The sequence below is a fragment of the Gobius niger genome, assembly GCF_951799975.1.
Source record: "Gobius niger genome assembly, chromosome: 4".
In the NCBI taxonomy this organism is placed as follows: Eukaryota; Metazoa; Chordata; class Actinopteri; order Gobiiformes; family Gobiidae; genus Gobius; species Gobius niger.
Window position 1 is genome coordinate 40,344,201 of NC_136855.1, and position 20,036 is coordinate 40,364,236.

The 20,036-nt window shown below is 45.7% G+C and overlaps 1 protein-coding gene across 7 annotated transcripts in view; it reads right to left on the reverse strand.

The window, feature by feature from the left end:
- The window catches only part of neo1a (neogenin 1a), a 454,282-nt gene that overhangs the window by 268,996 nt on the left and 165,250 nt on the right, over positions 1-20,036 (reverse strand). For all 7 annotated transcript variants that reach the window (XM_079554653.1, XM_079554651.1, XM_079554650.1 and 4 more), the window contains exon 2: positions 13,364-13,717. In XM_079554653.1, coding sequence (XP_079410779.1) covers positions 13,364-13,717 — 354 coding nt within the window. The remainder of the gene's footprint in view (positions 1-13,363; positions 13,718-20,036) is intronic.

The following is a 20,036-nucleotide window of genomic DNA, read 5'->3' on the forward strand; positions in this document are numbered from 1 at the left end:
GGGTTCTGTTCAGCATATCGGGGAACGACATTATGTCACTTTAATATTTCCTCTTCTCGTCGCTCTCGGGCGTCAGAAATGTCCATGTGAGTCTCTGCACAGACACAGCCATTCATGTTTGAACTGGGGCGTCGCGTAACCACGGTTTATGCTAATGACAGGAAGCATGTGGAGTCACACGGAGCAGATCTCTTCATCAGATTCTGGCTGCCATGTTTTTTTAGTTTTTTTTTTAACGTCAACAACCCGTCACCTCAATTAGCCCGAGCGTCTCTCGCGTTGAAGCGCTTCCGACGACGCCACAAAAGGCCAACCCCACAACCTGACAAGATCTGCCTCCGCCGCTATCTGAAGCCGTCGTGCCGCAGGGACGGTGTTCGCCCCCCCCAAAGTACATCCGAGTACATCAAAAAAGGGATTAGTGTGAGCGCCGACACCCCCGAAGCCTTCAGAGGAGCAGGAGGGGCGACGGTAATGCGAGGCGGCGTGTACCGGCGTGTACCGGCGTGTAACGGCGGGCGGGGAGGGACGAACTACAGAGAGACGGGAGTATATCAAAGCGCTGACACGTCGGTTATCTGGATGCAGGTCTGCAGGTGAAGGGGGGGGGGAGACGGATGGCGTGTTTGAGTGAGCGATGGCCGGGCGTGGAGGAAAATGTGTCGGACGGTGCGAGCGGAGATGGAGTTTTAAAGGAGATGTATGACCTCAGAGCGACACAGTGTTCCTGAGCCTGCTCTGCTGTGGATTCACTCACTTTTGTTACGAGTTGGTGAAAAGCTGGAATCACCCCTTTTTCATGAGGTCGAGGGAAAAAAATAGATTTAGAAACATCAATTTGAAGCTTTTTCCATAGGCCTGATGAAATGTAGATAAAGGATGGAGAAAGGTTTTTTCAGAGGAGCTTTTGGATCTTGTTTAGAGGGACTATACAGAGTTTAAAAATGTTAAAATTAAGTATTTTCCTCCCCCTACATGTTCCAGCCATGTCCTAATGTGTAGCATAAGACCTGTTCACCTCAACTGCCTCTAAAATCCTGCACTGTCACTTAAAAAGGTGTTATTAGCATAACATAGAAGCTGCCGTTATGCATAAGACCTGAGGTGGCAGTAGTGAGTATAAAATGACTAAGGCTGTATCCGAATGTCCACATTATCCCCTAACCCCTCATTCACTACATAGGCCCGCACTATATAGTCACTATATAGTCACCGATTCTGTTGGCGATTCGGACACAAGACACTACTTTCTCCGCGCTGCGTGACGTCACGCGCTGCGGCTGCAGATATGTTTTTTTTAATTTTTTTTATCTGAATTTATTTATTGGTACAAACGTTTATTTTATGAAACAGAACGACTGTTTTGGCACTTTTACAGGTCTTACTATCATCACAAAAAAAGAAAAAAAAATTAGAAAAAATCACCCCAGCGTGAGCTCAGAGACGCAGAAAGTCGGTCAGAGCCCGGTGTCCGAAGCGCCAGCAGATTGAGTGACGATATCTGCTAAAAGTTCGCGAAACTCTGGGAATAAAGTATTTCTGTGATAAAAACCAAACTCAGAGACAGTGGAATATTTATGGATTAATACGAGTCAGATACGCTTTTACTTCACATGGATTTTACGTGAATGGCTTGGATTATTCCAGAGGAAGCTGTCGGTCGTTTAGCAGCTCCAGCTAAAGGTTAGCAGCTAACGTTAGCATCTTTTCACCGTAACTGTTTATATTTAGGTAATTTATTCCTGAGAAACACAAACACACGACTGAAACAGCTGATTTACTTCAGTCGTGTTTAGTTCACAGACCTGTCTCTGTCAGGCTCTTCTCCCACTCTCGCAATGCATTGTGGTCTATATTGACCCGTTTAGTGACCATCGATGCTCACTACTTTTCCAGATGCATTGTGGGAAATTTCGAGTGGACGACTTTTTTCTCTCTGGACATTCGGACACCCCTACAAAATGGCGTGAGCACTATATAGTGACTATATAGGGAATAGTGTGGACATTCGGACACAGCCTAACTTGCATCTAGCCCCTTTAAAGGAGCTATCCTTGATTTTATAATTTTCTGTTATTGGAATCAAATTTGTGTTGTCCTTTAGTATATGGTAAAACCAGACATTTATCCAAAAAATACTGTTTTTAAAGCCTTTTAAACAGTCATAAAATGTCAGGCTCGTGGGCATTTTTCCTCCTGAAAGTTGTGAAACCTGGTTTGAACTCGATGCTGTAAATGCATGAGGAAAGTTTGAGATGAGCTTGGACCAGAAAATAGCAATTTGAAATGTGAGTGACCCTGTTTAATCTTTATAAATCTATGTGATATAAAAAGTGAGCCTTTAAGGGAATATTCACATAGACGGTAGTATTGATTCATTATTTTTAGTTAAAGTTTATGTGTGTTGCATGTAGTTCTATACGAAAATGGAAGAAATTGGAAGAAACAACTTAAAACAACAACAATCGACATTGATTCTAAATTTGAGCAATTCGTTTTTCATCTTTCATTCTCAATACAACCAGGAAGTGCAGAAATCGGCACTTTAACAGAAAGCCTTGTCCGAAAAATACACATATCACATAGACTGTACTTCTGTCACGTAAATAAAATAGTTAGTAGTTAACATTTTGCATTTATTATCTTTTACAAGAGCAAAGAATGACTTTTTTGAGCTCAGGTAAGAACATATCTCAGTATGGAAACGCTGCGGCCTGTTCCTTTAAAGGAATAGGCCACCGTTTTTACATACTAAAATATGTTCTTACCTCACTTTAGTCGAGTTAATATATCCCCGTCTGGTCTTTGTCCGTGCGCTCACACATACGCAGCCTCTCCCACATGTCATATAGCTCCGAAAAAGCTCACGATAGAAGCTACCAAGCTCTTCCACGTGTTCCCTATTTAAATAAAGTTACGTGAAGTGTTTTCATGCGAAGTATATTTACACAGAAATGTAACATGTCGATTTTATAAGCAAATAAAAAGGGGGACTATATTGTGAGGCGTAATGATACGAGGAGCACAGCGTCCGCGCAGTAACTCCTAAAGGTTATTGACGGAAGTGAGCGGGGAAGTCTTTAGGAGTTACTGCGCGGACGCTGTGCTCCTCGTATCATTACGCCTCACAATATAGTCCCCCTTTTTATCTGCTTATAAAATCGACATGTTACATTTCTGTGTAAATATACTTCGCATGAAAACACTTCACGTAACTTTATTTAAATAGGGAACACGTGGAAGAGCTTGGTAGCTTCTATCGTGAGCTTTTTCGGAGCTATGTGACATGTGGGAGAGGCTGCGTATGTGTGAGCGCACGGACAAAGACCAGACGGGGATATATTAACTCGACTAAAGTGAGGTAAGAACATATCTTAGTATGTAAAAACGGTGGCCTATTCCTTTAAGGGAGAAAAGTAGCTCAAAGTCTCTGATCAGATTGAATGTTTTCTCGTGCCGTGTCTCGCCTTGAAACGAATATGAAAGAGTCCCTGCCAGATCTCCTCCGCCGCAGCAGCAGAAGCTTTCACCCCCTCAGCCAACCCATTTATAAACTGGGAGCAGATCATTCCCACAACAACAAACCCACAATCCTCAGACGGCGACGGGAGGAGGAGCCGGCAGTTTCGATGGAATTTCTCATTTAGCGGCGTCTCGCTCCGCGTCCTGCCTCTAACTCCCCATCATCCCCCCCCTCCTCCACTCTGGGCTCGGGGAAGACTCGGGCTGAATGCACAAGTGCCCCCCCCCCCCTCCCTCGCTTTTCCCCGGGACTCGAAAGGCGGTTGGTGATTTGCTCTATCTAAAGGCGCACAAAGGAAGCGGCAAACAGACTGCTCGGTGGTGAAGGGGGGAAACCCGGGCAGAGAGGGAGGGATGAAAGCAGTAAAACAACAACATTACCAATAATAAACGTGTCGGGACAGGAGGCTGGGGAGGGAAGAACAATTGGAGGCGGCGGAGCGATAACCGAAAAGAGGAGACGCTGCAGGCGAAGCTCGTTCTGTTTTCTGATTTTCTGATTTTGAGCCAGTTTGATCCCGCACGGTCGAAACTTTGACTTGGAAACAAATTGCCTTTTTTTTCGCCGTTTCTCCGAAGTATCTCCAGCATCGCCCGGTCACTCATTTAAAATTTTACATGGGTGTTTGTCATATTGAGTCCTGCTGTAAGGCCAGGCCGTCTCTGCAGCTCAGCCGTAACCCCAGTAATGAACCAAAAACAAATGCTTTCCTCTAGTTTCATTTAACACAGAGGCATCTTCCATCGTCTCGCTCGAACTCCAAAAGTAGGAGCCATTTCTGTCGATTAGAAAGTCCCATCGAGATTGTGATTTCGCTTAAATCAAGGTCCTCTGCTTCATGGAGCTGCTCCACATGAACAAAGCACAAACCTGTTCATTTGGCAGAGACTCTGTGTGATCTGAGGCTCTTTCAGACGCTCAATAGAAGTTCGGATGATTTCAGTCTCTCCTTTTCATTTTTATTTAGCCTTATTTCAGTCGACTGAAACATCTGGACATTTTCGTCACAGTTTTAGTTCTGCTGAGGAGCAGTGGTCGGTTACTCGGCTGGTGACGAAAGCTCGGAGGCGTCTCCAGGAGGTGGGGGCGTTCCTAGGAGGACTCAGGCAAACCTATCCCTAAAATGGCCGCCATCAGAGTTTTTACAGATGACTCAGAAATACGTGAATGTGCCAAGGCAACACTTCAGCCATGTTTTTAATGAGGGAGTGACAGAATAACAGGATGGAAAGCTCGAAAAGTCCATTTTGCAGAATACACCCCCTTTAAACACTCTTATAGGTCGCCTTATGAGATCTGGCAGGGGGAGTACCCGTGTATTCAGGTACATTTACGTTGTCCCACTAACTAAGGAACTAATAATACTTGATATAGTAATAATAAGTTACTTTTAAAAGCCCGAGTCAGGCCTGAAACGAACAAAGTGCCGCATTTGGAACCGGCGGCGCGACACAGTGGAGCGAGCGTAATCTCATCATTTACTTCCCGCTGAGGACGTAATATCCCTTAAATATTCCTAATTTGATAATTGCGACAATTCACTTCGTTTGGATTTGCTTGATTAGCTTTTCAATAATTTATTATCAGCACGGCTCGTTCCCCGTCTAAATTAGGAAATGCAGCGTGTCCTTAGGCAAAGACACCATTATTGTCAGATTTAATTTAAAGTTTTGGACAAAATATGGAACAAGCCTGAACATTTGGTAACGCTTTAGAAAACAGCCCGCGGGTTTCAGGTGTAAGTACGGGTAACGACAAAGTAATTACAGTAAGTACAGGTACTATTACAATGTGTAACAAGGAGGAACAATGTGTAACAAGGGGGAACAATGTGTAAAAAATCCTTTACTACACTTTGACACGTTATTACACGTTGCACTACCTTGTTACACTTTGCACTTCCTTGTTACACGTTGTACTCAGACTGTAAAAAATAATGGACGTCTCCTGCTCACTCCTCCCCGTTTATCATAATGACCACGGCAGGTTTTACAGACTCCTCCTCCCCAGCTCTGACGAAGCATGTTCCTAAAAAGGGCAAAAGGGGCGGGATCTTCACCGTAGACTCCGCCCTTGCGTGACGTGTAGCTCGCGCTGCTCCGATGCTAACAGTCCGACCCTCATTAAGTACGAGATTTCTAAAATTCTTCTTACGAAAACCAGCCTGGTTTCTTTAACTGTGACTAACCCAGTGTTGAAAAAATTGAAACCAGGCGTTAAAGTTGTTTTTAACATGTCTAAACTCTGCTGCTTTTCAATGGTGGCCTAGTGGCGATATGGAGGAACTACAGCAATGGCGGCCCCCAGTGTCGTGGTCATAAAGCAGAGCAGCCAGCGCCCATTGGTTGTTCCCCCTTGTTACACTTTGTACTTCCTTGTTACACATTGTACTTCCTTGTTACACATTGTTCTTCCTTGTTACACATTGTTCCTCCTTGTTGCACTTTGTACTTCCTTGTAACACTTTGTACTTCCTTGTAACACATTGTACTTCCTTGTAACACATTGTACTTCCTTGTAACACATTGTTCCTCCTTGTTACACTTTGTACTTCCTTGTTACACATTGTTCCTCCTTGTTACACTTTGTACTTCCTTGTAACACATTGTACTTCCTTGTTGCACTTTGTACTTCCTTGTAACACATTGTACTTCCTTGTAACACATTGTACTTCCTTGTAACACATTGTACTTCCTTGTAACACATTGTACTTCCTTGTTACACATTGTACTTCCTTGTTACACTTTGTACTTCCTTGTAACACATTGTACTTCCTTGTAACACATTGTACTTCCTTGTAACACATTGTACTTCCTTGTAACACATTGTACTTCCTTGTAACACTTTGTACTTCCTTATAACACATTGTTCCCCCTTGTTACACATTGTAAGAGTACCTGTACTTACATGTGTAATTACTTTCTTGTTACCCGTACTTAAACCTTGAACTCGCGGGCTGCATTCTAAAGCGTTACCAAAAAAGGGGGGGGTGGGCGAGGGGGGGTTCGAGGAGCACTTCCAGAACCCAGTGTGATGAAGTGCATGCGAGCGGTCGGGGCGTCATCTGATCCGTATCTGCGGCGGCGGCGGCGAACAGATGGGCCTTTGTGATCGCTCGCCGTGTGTGTGATCGCTCGCCGTGTGTGTTGCCCCCCCTCGTCACTCGTGGGGAGGTTTCTGATTCCGGTGAGAACGTTTTATCGGCTGCAAAGCGTAAACAGCATCAGTCGCCGGGGTGAAGAACGGATTACAGCGGGACGGAAGTCAAAAGCTCCGCCCGCTCTCGAGGCGTGTCCGGGCGCCGCGAGCGAGCGGAGGGAAGTTTGAGTTTGTCAGTTTGCTGAGGCGGCATCGAGGGTTCATGGTAGTCCTCGTAAACGCACTTTTCTCCGTGACATTATCCTTAGGTAAGAATAAAGAACAGGCGTGTCCAGAGCAGGCTAGAAAGAGCTCCATCTTCACAACTTTCATCTGTTCAGACGCTCCGGGGGAGAGTTTGTTTTCTCCGCAGGGGCAGCGCGGACGGAATGCTGTTTTATAAATTAAAATCAGGACAAGGAAATAGCAGAACAACATGGCAAAAAGCTCCAAAAAAGTCGATTTGATATGATACAGGACCTTTAAGAATTGCCCTCGTGTCCTCTCAACATGACACTCTACTTTCTTTTGCAAACACTTCCTGAACACTTCAACTACAGAAGTACAGACGACAGAAGAATCCAAAATGTGTCTTTGCAGTTGCCGACAATACAAAACATGCTCCTAATAACCGGCTCGACACAGATTCGGCCGCCTCTAATTGACATCTCCATGGAGACGAGCCGGAGACGAGCCGGAGACGTCCTGCTCCCTGCGAAGTCACACAAACATTTCAGACACTTGATCAACCTGGACCCAAAATACAGAATATTTCCCGACGCAGTTCAAACCTCGGTCAGGCAGAGCTCAAAGTCAGAAACGCAGCTTGTTCTGTCGAGTGTCGGGGTCAAACAAAGTCTCCGCAAACTTCCACACAAACTTCCACACGCCGTAGCTTTTTTATCCGGGGGTCACAGCGTTCAGGCCAAGCCGCTCCGCTTCCGAAAGCCCAAACCCTGCCACGGCTGAAGTATTTCCCGCCGCCGGCTCCTCGGAGAGTTCGGAGACTTCGGAGTCGGAGATTTATTACCGTTTGTTTGGCGTTTTGTCGCGCTTTATAAGTTGTGCCGCCGTGGAGGTACAGCCCCCCCCCCCCCCAACCCCCCCGGGTGCAGGAGCCGGGGGGATAATAAAGGGAGAAATAAACGGCGGCGGAAACGGCTAACGGGAGCGGGGACGCCGGCGTGATTTAGTAAGAGCGGGAGGAGAGGCGGAACACGAGCCAGAAGAGGAGAGGGGGGAGAGTTAGCTTGTTGCACGGTGTGGCTAAGCTAGTTCCTCTGACTTGAATAATAATCATGTTGTCTAAAGATTTTGTTGTGGGCAGTGAGTTCCAGGTAGATGATCATTTACTGTGTGTTCAAATCTTGATGTAGCGAGTTCAGATCGGAGACGCCTGTGATCATGAAGGATTGATGGTTTGTCTTGAAGCTAAAGGCTAACATGCTATAAAATATTTTCACTGTAAAGCAACTCATTAACCTGCAGGAAGTCGTCACCTACCAGGAACTCACTGTCCACCACAGAATCTAAGCTAATCTTGATGGAAATTAATACGAACAGGAAGTACTAGCGCCCACAGCTTCAGCTCAGAGGAACTAGCGTAGCCACATTGTGCAACAAGCTAGTTCTGCCTTGAAAGGAAAAAGTGTAATGTGATGGAGCGGGAGGGGCGGCGTTCAGGCTGTTGCCATTTTTAGTTGAACAGTTTTAAGGCGAGTTACGGCAGCAGGTCAAAATATTGATTTTTCACAGACATTTTTTGCTCGTTTTCTCGTATAAAAATGAATAAACTTACCCTGCATAATGCAATTTCCCCAAAGTAAACACGACTTCACTTTCCCTCGTGCATTCGTTCACAAATATTGACATTTTTTCAGGGAATGAAAAAATGTGTGTTAGCTTGTGTGTATTAGCTTGTGTTTTAGCCATTTATGAAGCTGTGTTGCAGATGTCAACTCCTTTTAACTCCATTGTGAAGTAACTACACTTATTGCAGTGATATTTATATTTATTTTACTGCTAATGTTGCATGGGCGGATTAGCTCGGAGAAAGGGGGCAGGGTTTACTGAATCGAAGTGTTGTGTCTTCCAGGTTTGCAAAATACTAATATTTCTCACAAAAACAGTACTCCATAATGGTAGAGGTACAATCTATAATAGAAAACGCAATCTCAATGGCCGCCGCATGGGCGCCGCCATTTTCATTGTCCTGGCCATATTCCGTCTCCAAAGCTTTGTCTCCAGAAAAAGTACATGCAGAAACACAAGCTTCAAATGAACTGCGCTGCTCCGAGTGATCAGCCTCCGTGTGCGGAAAGCGAAAATGAAACTACCGCTTAACGAGCGCATGGGCTGCACTGTAGCTTTTTTGTTTTGTTTTTAACTTTGCTGCTGTACCATTTCTTTTCTTTACATTCTATAAAGCGCCTTTGAAAGCATTGCCAGTTGTATTCTAAGGATATAAATACTGTCTAATAAAAAACAACTTATTTTTTAGATTGCACTTACACCGTGATGCACCAAACCGCGGGTCCTGCACCGTGAACCGAACCGTGAGATCTGAACCCCTAATATTAATCCATAGGCCTACATATTCCACTGTCTCTTGAATTCTATTCCCTGAGTTTAACGAACATATTGTCGTTGTAGTATATACGAAAGGAGTACAGGTGCATCAAACACTCCAAACTAACATGAAAATACATGATATTTCTCACAAAAACAGTACTCCATAATGGTAGAGGTACAATATATCCTATAAATGCCTATAGTTTACTTTGGGATGGGTAAATAGAATGATACAGACCCTTTCAGGTGCACAAAACAAATCCAGTCTTGGGTGGTCTCGGAGCTGCATAGTCTGCGTTTTTTTATTGATTTATTTGGTTGCAGATTGTTGCTCAAACATGTAAAGGTAAAGTAACATCTCTCGGATTAGAGATGTTATGATGATGACTAAATGAACCTTGAAAACCATACTAGCTTGATGCTTACTTGTCACACTTTCTGGACACATAATAACTTCAAGGATCTATGCAACAACATCCAAAAATACAGAAACCTTCAGCAGCTGAACCAAAGTAAATCTGTGTGAATAGCCCTTTGCTCTTTGGTTTCCTCTCCTTTCTGAGCCTGTGCAGCTTCCGTCAGTCTGTCGCCCGTGATAAGTGCGTCTCATCGCCTCCTCTGCGAGCGCTCGGCACAGGAACTGACCCGAGTTGTGTCAACAGAGGCTCGGCAGAGATACAGAGCTGCAGACGGACGAGAAGCTCCAGGCTGAGTCACGTTAGTCATCGCTGACGCTCCCCAGGACTGATGTGGAGCATCTTTTCAAAGCACAAACAGCAGCTACAGCGCCTTAAAGAGAAGTCCAGCGAATCAAAACGACTGGAATCTCTTCGTTTAGGTCGACCTTTGCAGCAAAAACATGGAGCTTCTTCAAAAATAAGACAAAACATGGCGGTGCACAGGGGTTTGAAATTCCCACAGGCACAAAGCAACTCTGCCAAAACCTATTCAATCAAACAATGGGAAATCTAAAGCATCGAAACGTCCGCTTTAAATCAAGAAAATCCACTTAATTTGTCGTGGTTAGCATTGAGCTAATGTTAGCATTTTACCCACTACACTTTTGGTGTTTAAAGCTATATCCACACGAAGACAAAACACTTTTCAGAAACTTTCTTTGTGAGCCTGAAGCAGCTCAGTAAATGTGAGCAAACGGTGTAATTCATCCTCCAGGCCTGTGTGAGGCGCTGTGACGCTAACACAGACAGCTAACACGATTATTTTAGTCATGATATTAATAAATAAAAAAATATGCTGAATATTTTCTGTTTTCTGAACAGTCATAAAAGGACAAATGATTTCAAGTTTGCCTCGATTAAGGAGAGGTCTCTGTTTCACACCTGCCCCCTGCTGGCCAGCCCTCACACCTGCGCAAGTAAACTGAGCAGCAACCTGATGACATCATCACACAGCGCTGTTTGTTTTTATTTAAATAATCCCAGCACCATAGATACAGACGGCGTCTCTGGAATCGCCCATATATGGTCATGTTTGAAAACAGTTAAGGGGGAAAACAAATTTGAAAAAAAATCTAAACTTTCTCTAATTATTCAAAACTACTTTAACAAACGCTGAATTATGAATATAGTTTCTACTAAATAAAGATACAAAGACATGGGGAGGAGCAAAGTGGTTGAACAGCCCATAAATACATGAATAACGGAGAATGCTAATGCTAACGGTTAGCTTGCACTAGCTACAACTGCCGTTTTTTCACTTCTACTGAACAATCTGCTGTGAGAAAATATCCATATGGGCCCGATTTACACTGGACTTTATTTATGTGATAAATAAGTTCATATTTCACCAGAAAATGGCTAAAAAGATTCTATTCTCCCCCTCGGTGAAGCCGAAGCCCTTCTATGACGAGATGCTGTCTGTATATATTGTCAGATTAGAGCAGGGGTCACCAACGTGGTGCCCGCGGGCACCCAGGGGCCCTTTGGGGCCCTTTGGGGCATGTCCAGTAGCCCTTGGGACTTTTTCTAAAGTGTAAAACACTTCATTTTCTTGAATCTATTCTTAAAATTACAGTTATTTCGGTTCTTGTGACTCGGTATGAGTTTAAAATAAAGCTATTTTAATATAATATGGGGTCAATATCCTATAAGTGAACAGTGTACGTTTAAGTCTTTAGGATTTGTTTTTAACTGGTCGCCCTCGAACAACTTAATGCTCTTAAAGTAGCCCTCAGCTGAAATAAGGTTGGTGACCCCTGGATTAGAGGAACTCCGAACATCACACACCTGCAAAGAAGCCCCGTATTGACACAACACACAACCCGCAATTCATTTTTCAACCAGACACCGGCGGAGGATCCTGTAATGCGTCCAGGGGGGGGCAGAGGTTCGCGGCTCGTATCCTACTGTCAACACGGGGGCCTCTCCAGAGCGCCTTTAAGTCCGCGCCGCCACGCCGGAGCTAACTGCGTTCCCCGACACCTCCGCGCTCCCACTCAAATTGAATTTTCCCAGCGCAGACTCCGGGCTCCGAACGCCTCATAATCCCGGGCGCTCGTCGGGGGGGGGGGGGGGGGGGGGGGGGGGGGGGTCGCCGTGTTCAAACGCGTAATGGCGTTAAAGCCCGGAGACCAGGAAGTGTGAAGTGGACACCGAGGACAAGCAACACAAATATCGATCGAGAGGAGGAGGATAAAGCAACGAGAAAACACACGGCAAATGTGGTTACGGAAGGTGGGAGTTTCAGAGTAAATATACAGGATTTTTCCACAGCGAAGAGCGCGAGTCCATCACTGTGAGGTTCTTCTACAGACGGACTATAGAGAGCATCCTGTCCATCACTGTGGTTCTTCTACAGAGGGACTATAGAGAGCACCCTGACCAGCTCCAGCACTGCCTCCTGCTGAAGGAGCCTCCAGCGCATCGTGAGGTCAGTGGAGAAGATCTGCAGAGCCCCTCTCCCCTCTATTAAGGAGATGTACTCCCCCCGTCTCACCCACAAAGCCGTCAACACTGCAAAAAGTGAATATCAAGCATTGGCTTAAATGAGTTGAATTGAGGAAATGTATCTTGTTTTGAGCGGTTTTCACTCATTTAGACACTTTTCCTGATCGGACCAAGTTTGCTTTGCTTGTTTGAGGACATTTCAGACCAGTTCTAGGGTAAATCTCGCTTGAAATAAGAAAGTAAAATTGCCAATGAGATAAGAGCAATTTTCTTTCCCCATTGGCAAAGAAAATGACCTGAAATAAGGACGAAACGTATCGAAACGAGTCAGAAACATCTCAGAACAAGTGAAATAATCTGGGACAAATGCCCAACAACTTCTTAACTAGTCAAAATAGCTAAAGTTTGGATTATTGTGCTGAAATTGAGACGTTTATACTGATCTAGTTAATTACTTTTCGCAGTGAAAATCACCAGGGACCCTTCGCACCATCACACAGTCTCTTCAAGGTTATGCCTTCAGGGAGGAGACTGCGGAATCTACGGGTCAGGTCCAGTCGACTGAGGAACAGTTTCGTCCACAGGGCCATCGGGAAGCTGAACTCCCTCCGTCCCACCACTCTTCCCCCTCCCCCCGGTCCACAATCAAGGATGAGAGAAACATAATAACACATCTTGCATCTTGAATGTTTCGTAAAACAGTGGTCCACAAAGACTTGTATTTGGTGGTATTTTCGCACAGCACAAAAAGACTTAAAGCTCTGACACTCCTTCGACCTCCACGACGAGATCCTAGTTGCGACTGCACAAAATCTGGCCAACCATAAAGCGAGACTTCACCAAGAGAAGCCGTCGTCTAAAGGCCAGAGGTCTCCAGCCTTCTGCCTCCTCAGAGCCACAGTCACAAAGCAGATTTAAGGAGAGTAATCTGAGCACACTGTGGTTCAAGGCCCGAGTTCAGCCCAATCTTGACGATGAAAAGATTGAAAGGTTGTTCATGACATATTTGCGTATATGCATCTCTACTAGATACAATTTCTTGCTTCACCAGAACAGCTATTGTTTTAAACAGAACTGTGGACAGAAATCAGCTCCAAGCAAAATCCAGCGTGTAAACCGCACTTCACAAGAAATGAGAACGTGATCAAACAGCAAACTTTAATCTTTGCGTAACTCAAAGCAGCAACAACAAAGCAACAGCAAACTGAAAATGGCGTGCACCGACCTGCTACGGAGAGGCGCGCGGTGCGGCTGGAGATGGAGCCCAGGCTGTCGATGGTGGCCACGCACTGGTACGTGCCCTCGTCGGGCTTGTTGTGCTTGGAGTGGACCACGTGCGTGAAGAGGAGCGAGCCGTCCGGGAGCACCTGCCGCCGCTCGTCCGCCGCCGGGCTGAGGAAGGTGCCGTCTTTCTTCCACTCTATCCTGAGGCCGGCCGTTCCCGAAGCCGCCGCCGCTCCCGCCGCCGCCGCGCCGCCGTGGGCCGAGCAGTTCAGGAGCGCGGGCCCGCCTCGCGTGGCCACCGTGTCCTGGGGCTCCACGCTGAACCAGAAGGGGGTGAAGGGCTGGGCGGGTGAACCTGCGGAGAGAGAGCAAGCGTTAGAGAAACCGTTTCCACTGCTGAGACTGTCACTCTGCTCATCAAACATTATATCCACAATAGACCTTTGGATGATACAGTCACAGCCTCGTACAATACAATACGTCATTCTACATTACTGCCGGAGACGGATCTGTCACAACAAGTCGCAACAACAAATCCCCAAAGCCGTGGCAAATCACTTTCATTTGGAAAATTGTGTTCTCTTCTTGACACAAATGTGGTACAGGTCCTTCATGAGTGAACAACGGTATGAATTCACACTGAAAAATGTGTTCTTTGCATATGTAGCCTCGACTGCAGCCTGGTTTATTCCATGTATTCCACATAGAGAGGGACAGAATTCATCTTAATTTGAAAGAAACACTTTGAAAGCAGCTGTTTGGTCCAGAAGGAGATCCAGTCTGTGTCTTACACTTTTTGCTGGGGGTGCGACTTATACATCAAAATATATAATACCACAATGTTTGTTATTTTCACACTGGCAGCCGCTAAAGGGCGCTCTAAGCCTGTGTACCAGTATCTGCTACTCCTGTATCACTGAAGATGTAAGAAACGGTAATCGAGTTTGGAGTAAGCGAGAAACATGAAGGACTGAGGAAAAGCTCCTTCCTGCTTCAGAACACAGGGCTGCACAAACCATTAAGGCAATAAAACCGAACAGAGAAGCCTCCATCGCGTCCGGTCTGAACGCAGTGGACGACAGAACGTCCGAATTGCGCGTACACATTTTCTCACCCTGTGAATCTGGCGCCACAGGTGGAAAAAAAACAACCTCGCTGTTTTATTCAAATGTCTCCAGCCCTCACTCCTCATTCCTCCAGAGTCGAACCAACCGATGCATTATTAAAACGGCTCCTTTGGCCTTAATTATTTCCCCAGCCCCCTCTCTATCCCCGCGCAACTTCTAATTGGTCTTATTTATCTAAACAACAACCGGTGCGAGGGGCCGGGGGTGCGAGGGGCCGGGGGTGCGAGGGGCGGCTGAATAATAGATGAGGACAAATGCAGAGCGATTACCCCGCGCCGCCACGGCACTGCGGCGCCCGGATCCACTGCTCCGGAGGGGGGACGGAACTGTCGACTGTCCCGACACGCAGGGGGGAGGTGGGCGGGGACACTTTTCTTAAACTCTTAACTCCAAAAAGCCAAACTGGGGAAAGTGAGGGGATTAAAGCAGAACTAAGTAACTTGTTTACCTTAATAAACCCTTCCCGTGGTCCCTCTGGGGGTAATACAAGTGTTAATGGGATGATTGGGGGGTCTTTCATCTCCCCCTGGTGTCTCTTCGCTGCCTGCGGGTCGAAATCCCCAATACACACTTATAGAATTACGAAGAAGAAGCTAACAGGCTAACGGGCAAAGCTAACTTTGGGCTTAAACAGTATTTACAGTAGGGCTGAAACAACTAATTGATGACTAAAATAGTCGACAACTATTTTAGTCATCGATTAATCGTTTTCTGGTTCACACAGACTCAAATAGAGCAAAAATGACATGAAAATGTAGTATTTTTGATGAAATCCTACTTTGTTTTTATAGTAAGTGTATGTAGTACTTTGTACATAGTAAATTTCATGAATATCTGTTTGTGTCTCATCCGATCAGAAGCAGAATTAGCACCAAGAGCCTCCAACAAACATTTACTTTACATTTACTCCATCAACACGTCCTCAGGCGGATCCACTTGAGCTTTATGTGATAAAAAAATGGAAAAAATATAATTTTCCTACACGATTCATAGCCAAGCGACTAATCGATTAATCGTAAAAATAGTCGATAGATTAATCGATTACAAAATAATCGTTAGTTGCAGCTCTAATTTACAGCCAAGTTTGAGTGAAAAAAAATATCTCCATTGTGCAATGTGATGAACAATATCCCTCTGTCCCTTTGTCTTTTCTGTCAGCGTAGTATTTACTCTCACGGATAAATAATGAGTAAAAAAACACAACAACGACACCTGCAGTTGCGCTTATGGCCTCTAGGGGTACGAGATACTTAGTCCTGCTTTAAGAGGATAACAGCTTCATTGTGGCTTTTTCCAGGCTTGTGAATGCAGGTTTGGTCTCAGAAGTTGCATGTTTTTGGTCGATGAGGGACTTTTTGACTTGAGTTCAGCCCTAAAGCAAATGATATAGCGGCGCCAACGTCCAGATTACGAGACAAACTGTTGTATCTCAGTCTCAATTGTGAAAAAAGTTTCCTCACAGCCCCTGCCAGAAACAAAAATGCACTGAAATGCACTCGATGAGCAGCAGCATCGTCTCCTGCGTCTCCTCGTGCACAGCAGCAACTCTCACATTTCAGATTGTTTCTTTTATGCTTCATACGTTCACAAATGTAGCTGCAACACCTGAGTAACACTGGACTTTTGAAAGCTGACATTCCCCCTCTGTCCGTCTGCATTACCCTCTCTTCTCTTTCCTCCTGCCGACCGCCTTGAGTCTTCGCAGCCACACTCGCTGCTTCCTCCCGTCGGAAACTTAATTTCCTATAAACCACTGCGCTTTACGAGCGAGGGATGTTAAAGCCTCTGCATGTGTGTGTGTGTGTGTGTGTGTGTGTGTGTGTGTGTGTGTGTGTGTGTGTGTGTGTGTGTGTGTGTGTGTGTGTGTGTGTGTGTGTGTGTGGCAGAAGAAAGTGCAACGTGGAGTTTCGATCAAAGCATGAATAATCCAAGTGAGCTGCAGGTTTAACTTGGACGTGTGCTGAGGTTTACAGCTGGTGAAACAGATATACAGATATATGCAATAAAACGTCAACAAAACTGCAGGAAGATGCAACTCTGTGTGAATGTTCCACAAAATCACAACAGCGTTTTCCATTAAAAGCAAATTTAAACTTAGAATGTACAAATCCCCTCCTGGAACCGCCGCCTTAACGTGGTGGAGGGGAGTGAGCGCCTGAATGATCCTGGAGCTCTGCTGTCGGTGCTTCGTGCCCCTGGTAGGGTCTCCCAGGGCAAACATGTCCTATAGGTGACGGGTCAGACAAAGAGCGGTTCAGAAGCTCCTTATGAGAGACCAACAGGCCCGGTTAGAACCATGAGGCCGTCCTTCTGTGGACCCACCACCTGCAGGAGGAGCCATAGGGGCTGGTGCAACAACCCGGCACGGTAGCACAGCGGTTAGCGCTCTCGCTTCACAGCTAGAAGGTCCGGGTTCGATTCCCACCTGGACGGGGCCTTTCTGTGTGGAGTTTGCATGTTCTCCCCGTGTCTGCGTAGGTTTCCTCCGGGTACTCCGGTTTCCCCTACCACTAAAACATGTACAATAGGCCAGGATGAATGATGTGTGTGAGTGAATGTATGGTGGTGTCAGAGGGTCCGTTGGCGCAGACGTGTGTAGTCGCGAAAGCGCTTCTGACAGTCTCCCCCAGGGGAAACTGAAGCTACAAACGTAGTTTACACCACCGAGTATGGAGTGAATGTACAATTGTCTCATGTAAAGCGCTTTGTGACTATATGTCTGTGAAAGGCGCTATATAAATAAAGATCTTCTTCTTCTTCATATACATATTTAGAGACGTAGTTTTGCTGCTGTTGGTCCAGGGAGAGAATTAAAGGAAGTGACTTGGTTGTTTCAGCTCCAATTAATAAATAAACGTTGTTCTGTTTTCTGGTTCGAGACCACAAATGTTTTATATATGTATTTATTTGTATATAAGAAAGTATCGTTCAGGTATCGTAAACTAGGGCTGCACAAAATATCACATCGCGACATTAGGTGTGCTGATATAATGTAACAATGGAACAGTTCCCAGCCTTATTGTTGACAATCCAGACGATCCATTTCATCCACAAAAGGCTGGTCTAGTCAGTAAAGTTTTCACGTTTAACTCTCCCTTTAAGTTAAAAACACGTCTCCTAAACCCTGCAGAGAAACAGAACAGGCTGGTTTCACTGTGACACGTGTGTGAGAGACACTGGGAACAAAAGGTAAATAACAGAAAAGGATTTCATTGGTTTCTATGGCAGAGAATCCACTGTGTAACCCCCCCCCCCCTCCCCAGCCGTGTGAATGCATTAGCACTGTTGGACACGGCAGATGGGCAGGCACCAGGGGCCCCCACGCTGCTCTCATCATCTCTGCTCTCCGAAAGCCAGGGCCCCGCAGCAGCTCAACGCCCAAGCCCTGGCCCCTCTCCACCCGTGTGGGGCAGAGCCTCTGGTAAACAGGCTCCCGTCCCATCACCGGAGCAGCGGGAGGCGGCTTAGCGTCACCTAAACCATCTGCCTCCACCGGAGCGCGGCGCGGCCATGTGCACGGGCGGATAGGGCCTCGGCGCAGGGAGGGCCCGGTGGAGGGAGGGCCCGGGGCAGGGAGGGCCCGGCGGTAACACGACCATTTCACGGCTTAGCTTCAGACCGACGGGAGCGTTTGGGAAAGGAGGACATTTTAAACGGGAACGATCAGAAACTTCACTGAACAAGAAGTCTGGACAAGGACATGGGAAGGTTCCAAGATTGTGCCGGAAGTTGGCCAACTTTTTGACACTTTTCTGATGTTTATGATTGATTTTCGGGCACAGGATGTGAAATATGAAGAAGCTGAATCAAGATTGAAACATTAAAGTCAGCTTTATTCTCAGAGCGTTGACAAAAGCCATAACTTAAAGTGTCACTCATGAAGACAAACTACGATCAAAAACGGCACAGCAGCGTTTTTGCCTTTTCTACAAAACTGTATTTGCAGCTTCCGTGGTCCACATGGTTTTATAAGAGGCTCTTTTACACATTTGCTGTGTTTTTGTGAGGTTCAGTGGATTTTTTGCTGCAGGGAGTTCTCACTGGCCATAAAGGAAACAGCTTTTTTAAGTAAACTAACAGCGAGCTGATGATCTAAAGGTCTTTGAGACAAATCCACAGATTTCTTCTTCTGAAACACTGAAGAGACACCATGAGGACTCCACACCTGCAGCACAGTAAAGGCGTCACAAGAGGCAATACGGGAAACAAAAAAAGGACCAGACGAGGAGGTATCAGGCCAAGAATCACAGCTAAGCCACAGACACGCGGTGGCGGGAAAGACCCCCAGTCTTACACACCATGAAACATCCTGAAGGAGCTGTGAGACCCGACTGTCTGGAACATGGGCCGTGTCCGAATGTCCTCACTATTCCCTATATAGTGGTCACATGTTGTAGGAGTGTCTGAATGTCCAGAGAGAAAAAAGCACTCAAAATTTCCCACAATGCATCTGGAAAAGTAGTGAGCATCGATGGTCACTAAACGGGTCAATATAAACCACAATGCACTGGGAGAGTCGGAGAAGAGCCTGACAGAGACAGGTCTGTGAACTAAACACGACTGAAGTAAATCAGCTGTTTCAGTCGTGTGTTTGTGTTTCTCATGAATAAATTACCAAAATATAAACGGTTACGGTGAAAAGATGCTAACGTTAGCTGCTAACCTTTAGCTTGACCTGTTAAATGACCGACAGCTTCCTCTCGAATAATCCAATTAATGTAAAAGTCCATGTTAAATATAAAGTATCCATAAATATTCCTCTGTCTCTGAGTTTGGTCTTTATCACAGAAATACTTTAGTCCTGGAGTTTAGCGAACTCTTAGCAGATGTAGTCGCTCAATCTGCTGGCGCTTCGGACACCGGGCTCGGACCGACTTTCGGAGTCTTTGAGCCAACGCTGGAGTCTTTTTTTGTTGTTGTGATGATAGTTTAAATTTTAATTTTAATGTCAAATAAAAAGGCCTGTAAAAGTGCCAAAACCGTCGTTCTGTTTCATAAAATAAACTAAATCCTTTTTTAAAAAGAAATCTGCAGCTCGGAGAAAGTAGTGGCTTGTGTCCGAATCACCAACAGCACCAGTGGATTATATAGTCGATATAGTGCGGCCTATGGAGGGAATGAGGGGTTCGGGACTCGGGTGGACATTCGGACACAGCCTTGGAGTTTGCATGTTCTCCCCATGTCTGCGTAGGCTTCCTCTGGGTAAAACATGCTGGTCTGGTTGACCCACAGCGTCGGCTCAGGACGAACCCAACATCTGATCTACACAGTTTCTTTGTACAACTGTATAATGACAAGAAGGTTTTTCATTCATTCGTTCAACTGAAAATCAAAGAAAGGCCCTAAAAACATGCAAACTTCCAATGAGACCAGTTTGAAAGAGTCAGAAAGACCAAAGAGGAGGCAAAGCTACAAGTTCTGAACCAAAGACATGATGCTAATTCCAAAACCAAACCCCCGGAGCCTCCAGCTGCTCCAGGTGAAAGAAACGGCTTCTTCCTACATGTGTTTCTTCCCTTATTTGGCGTTTTCTGTTGCTCTTCCGTC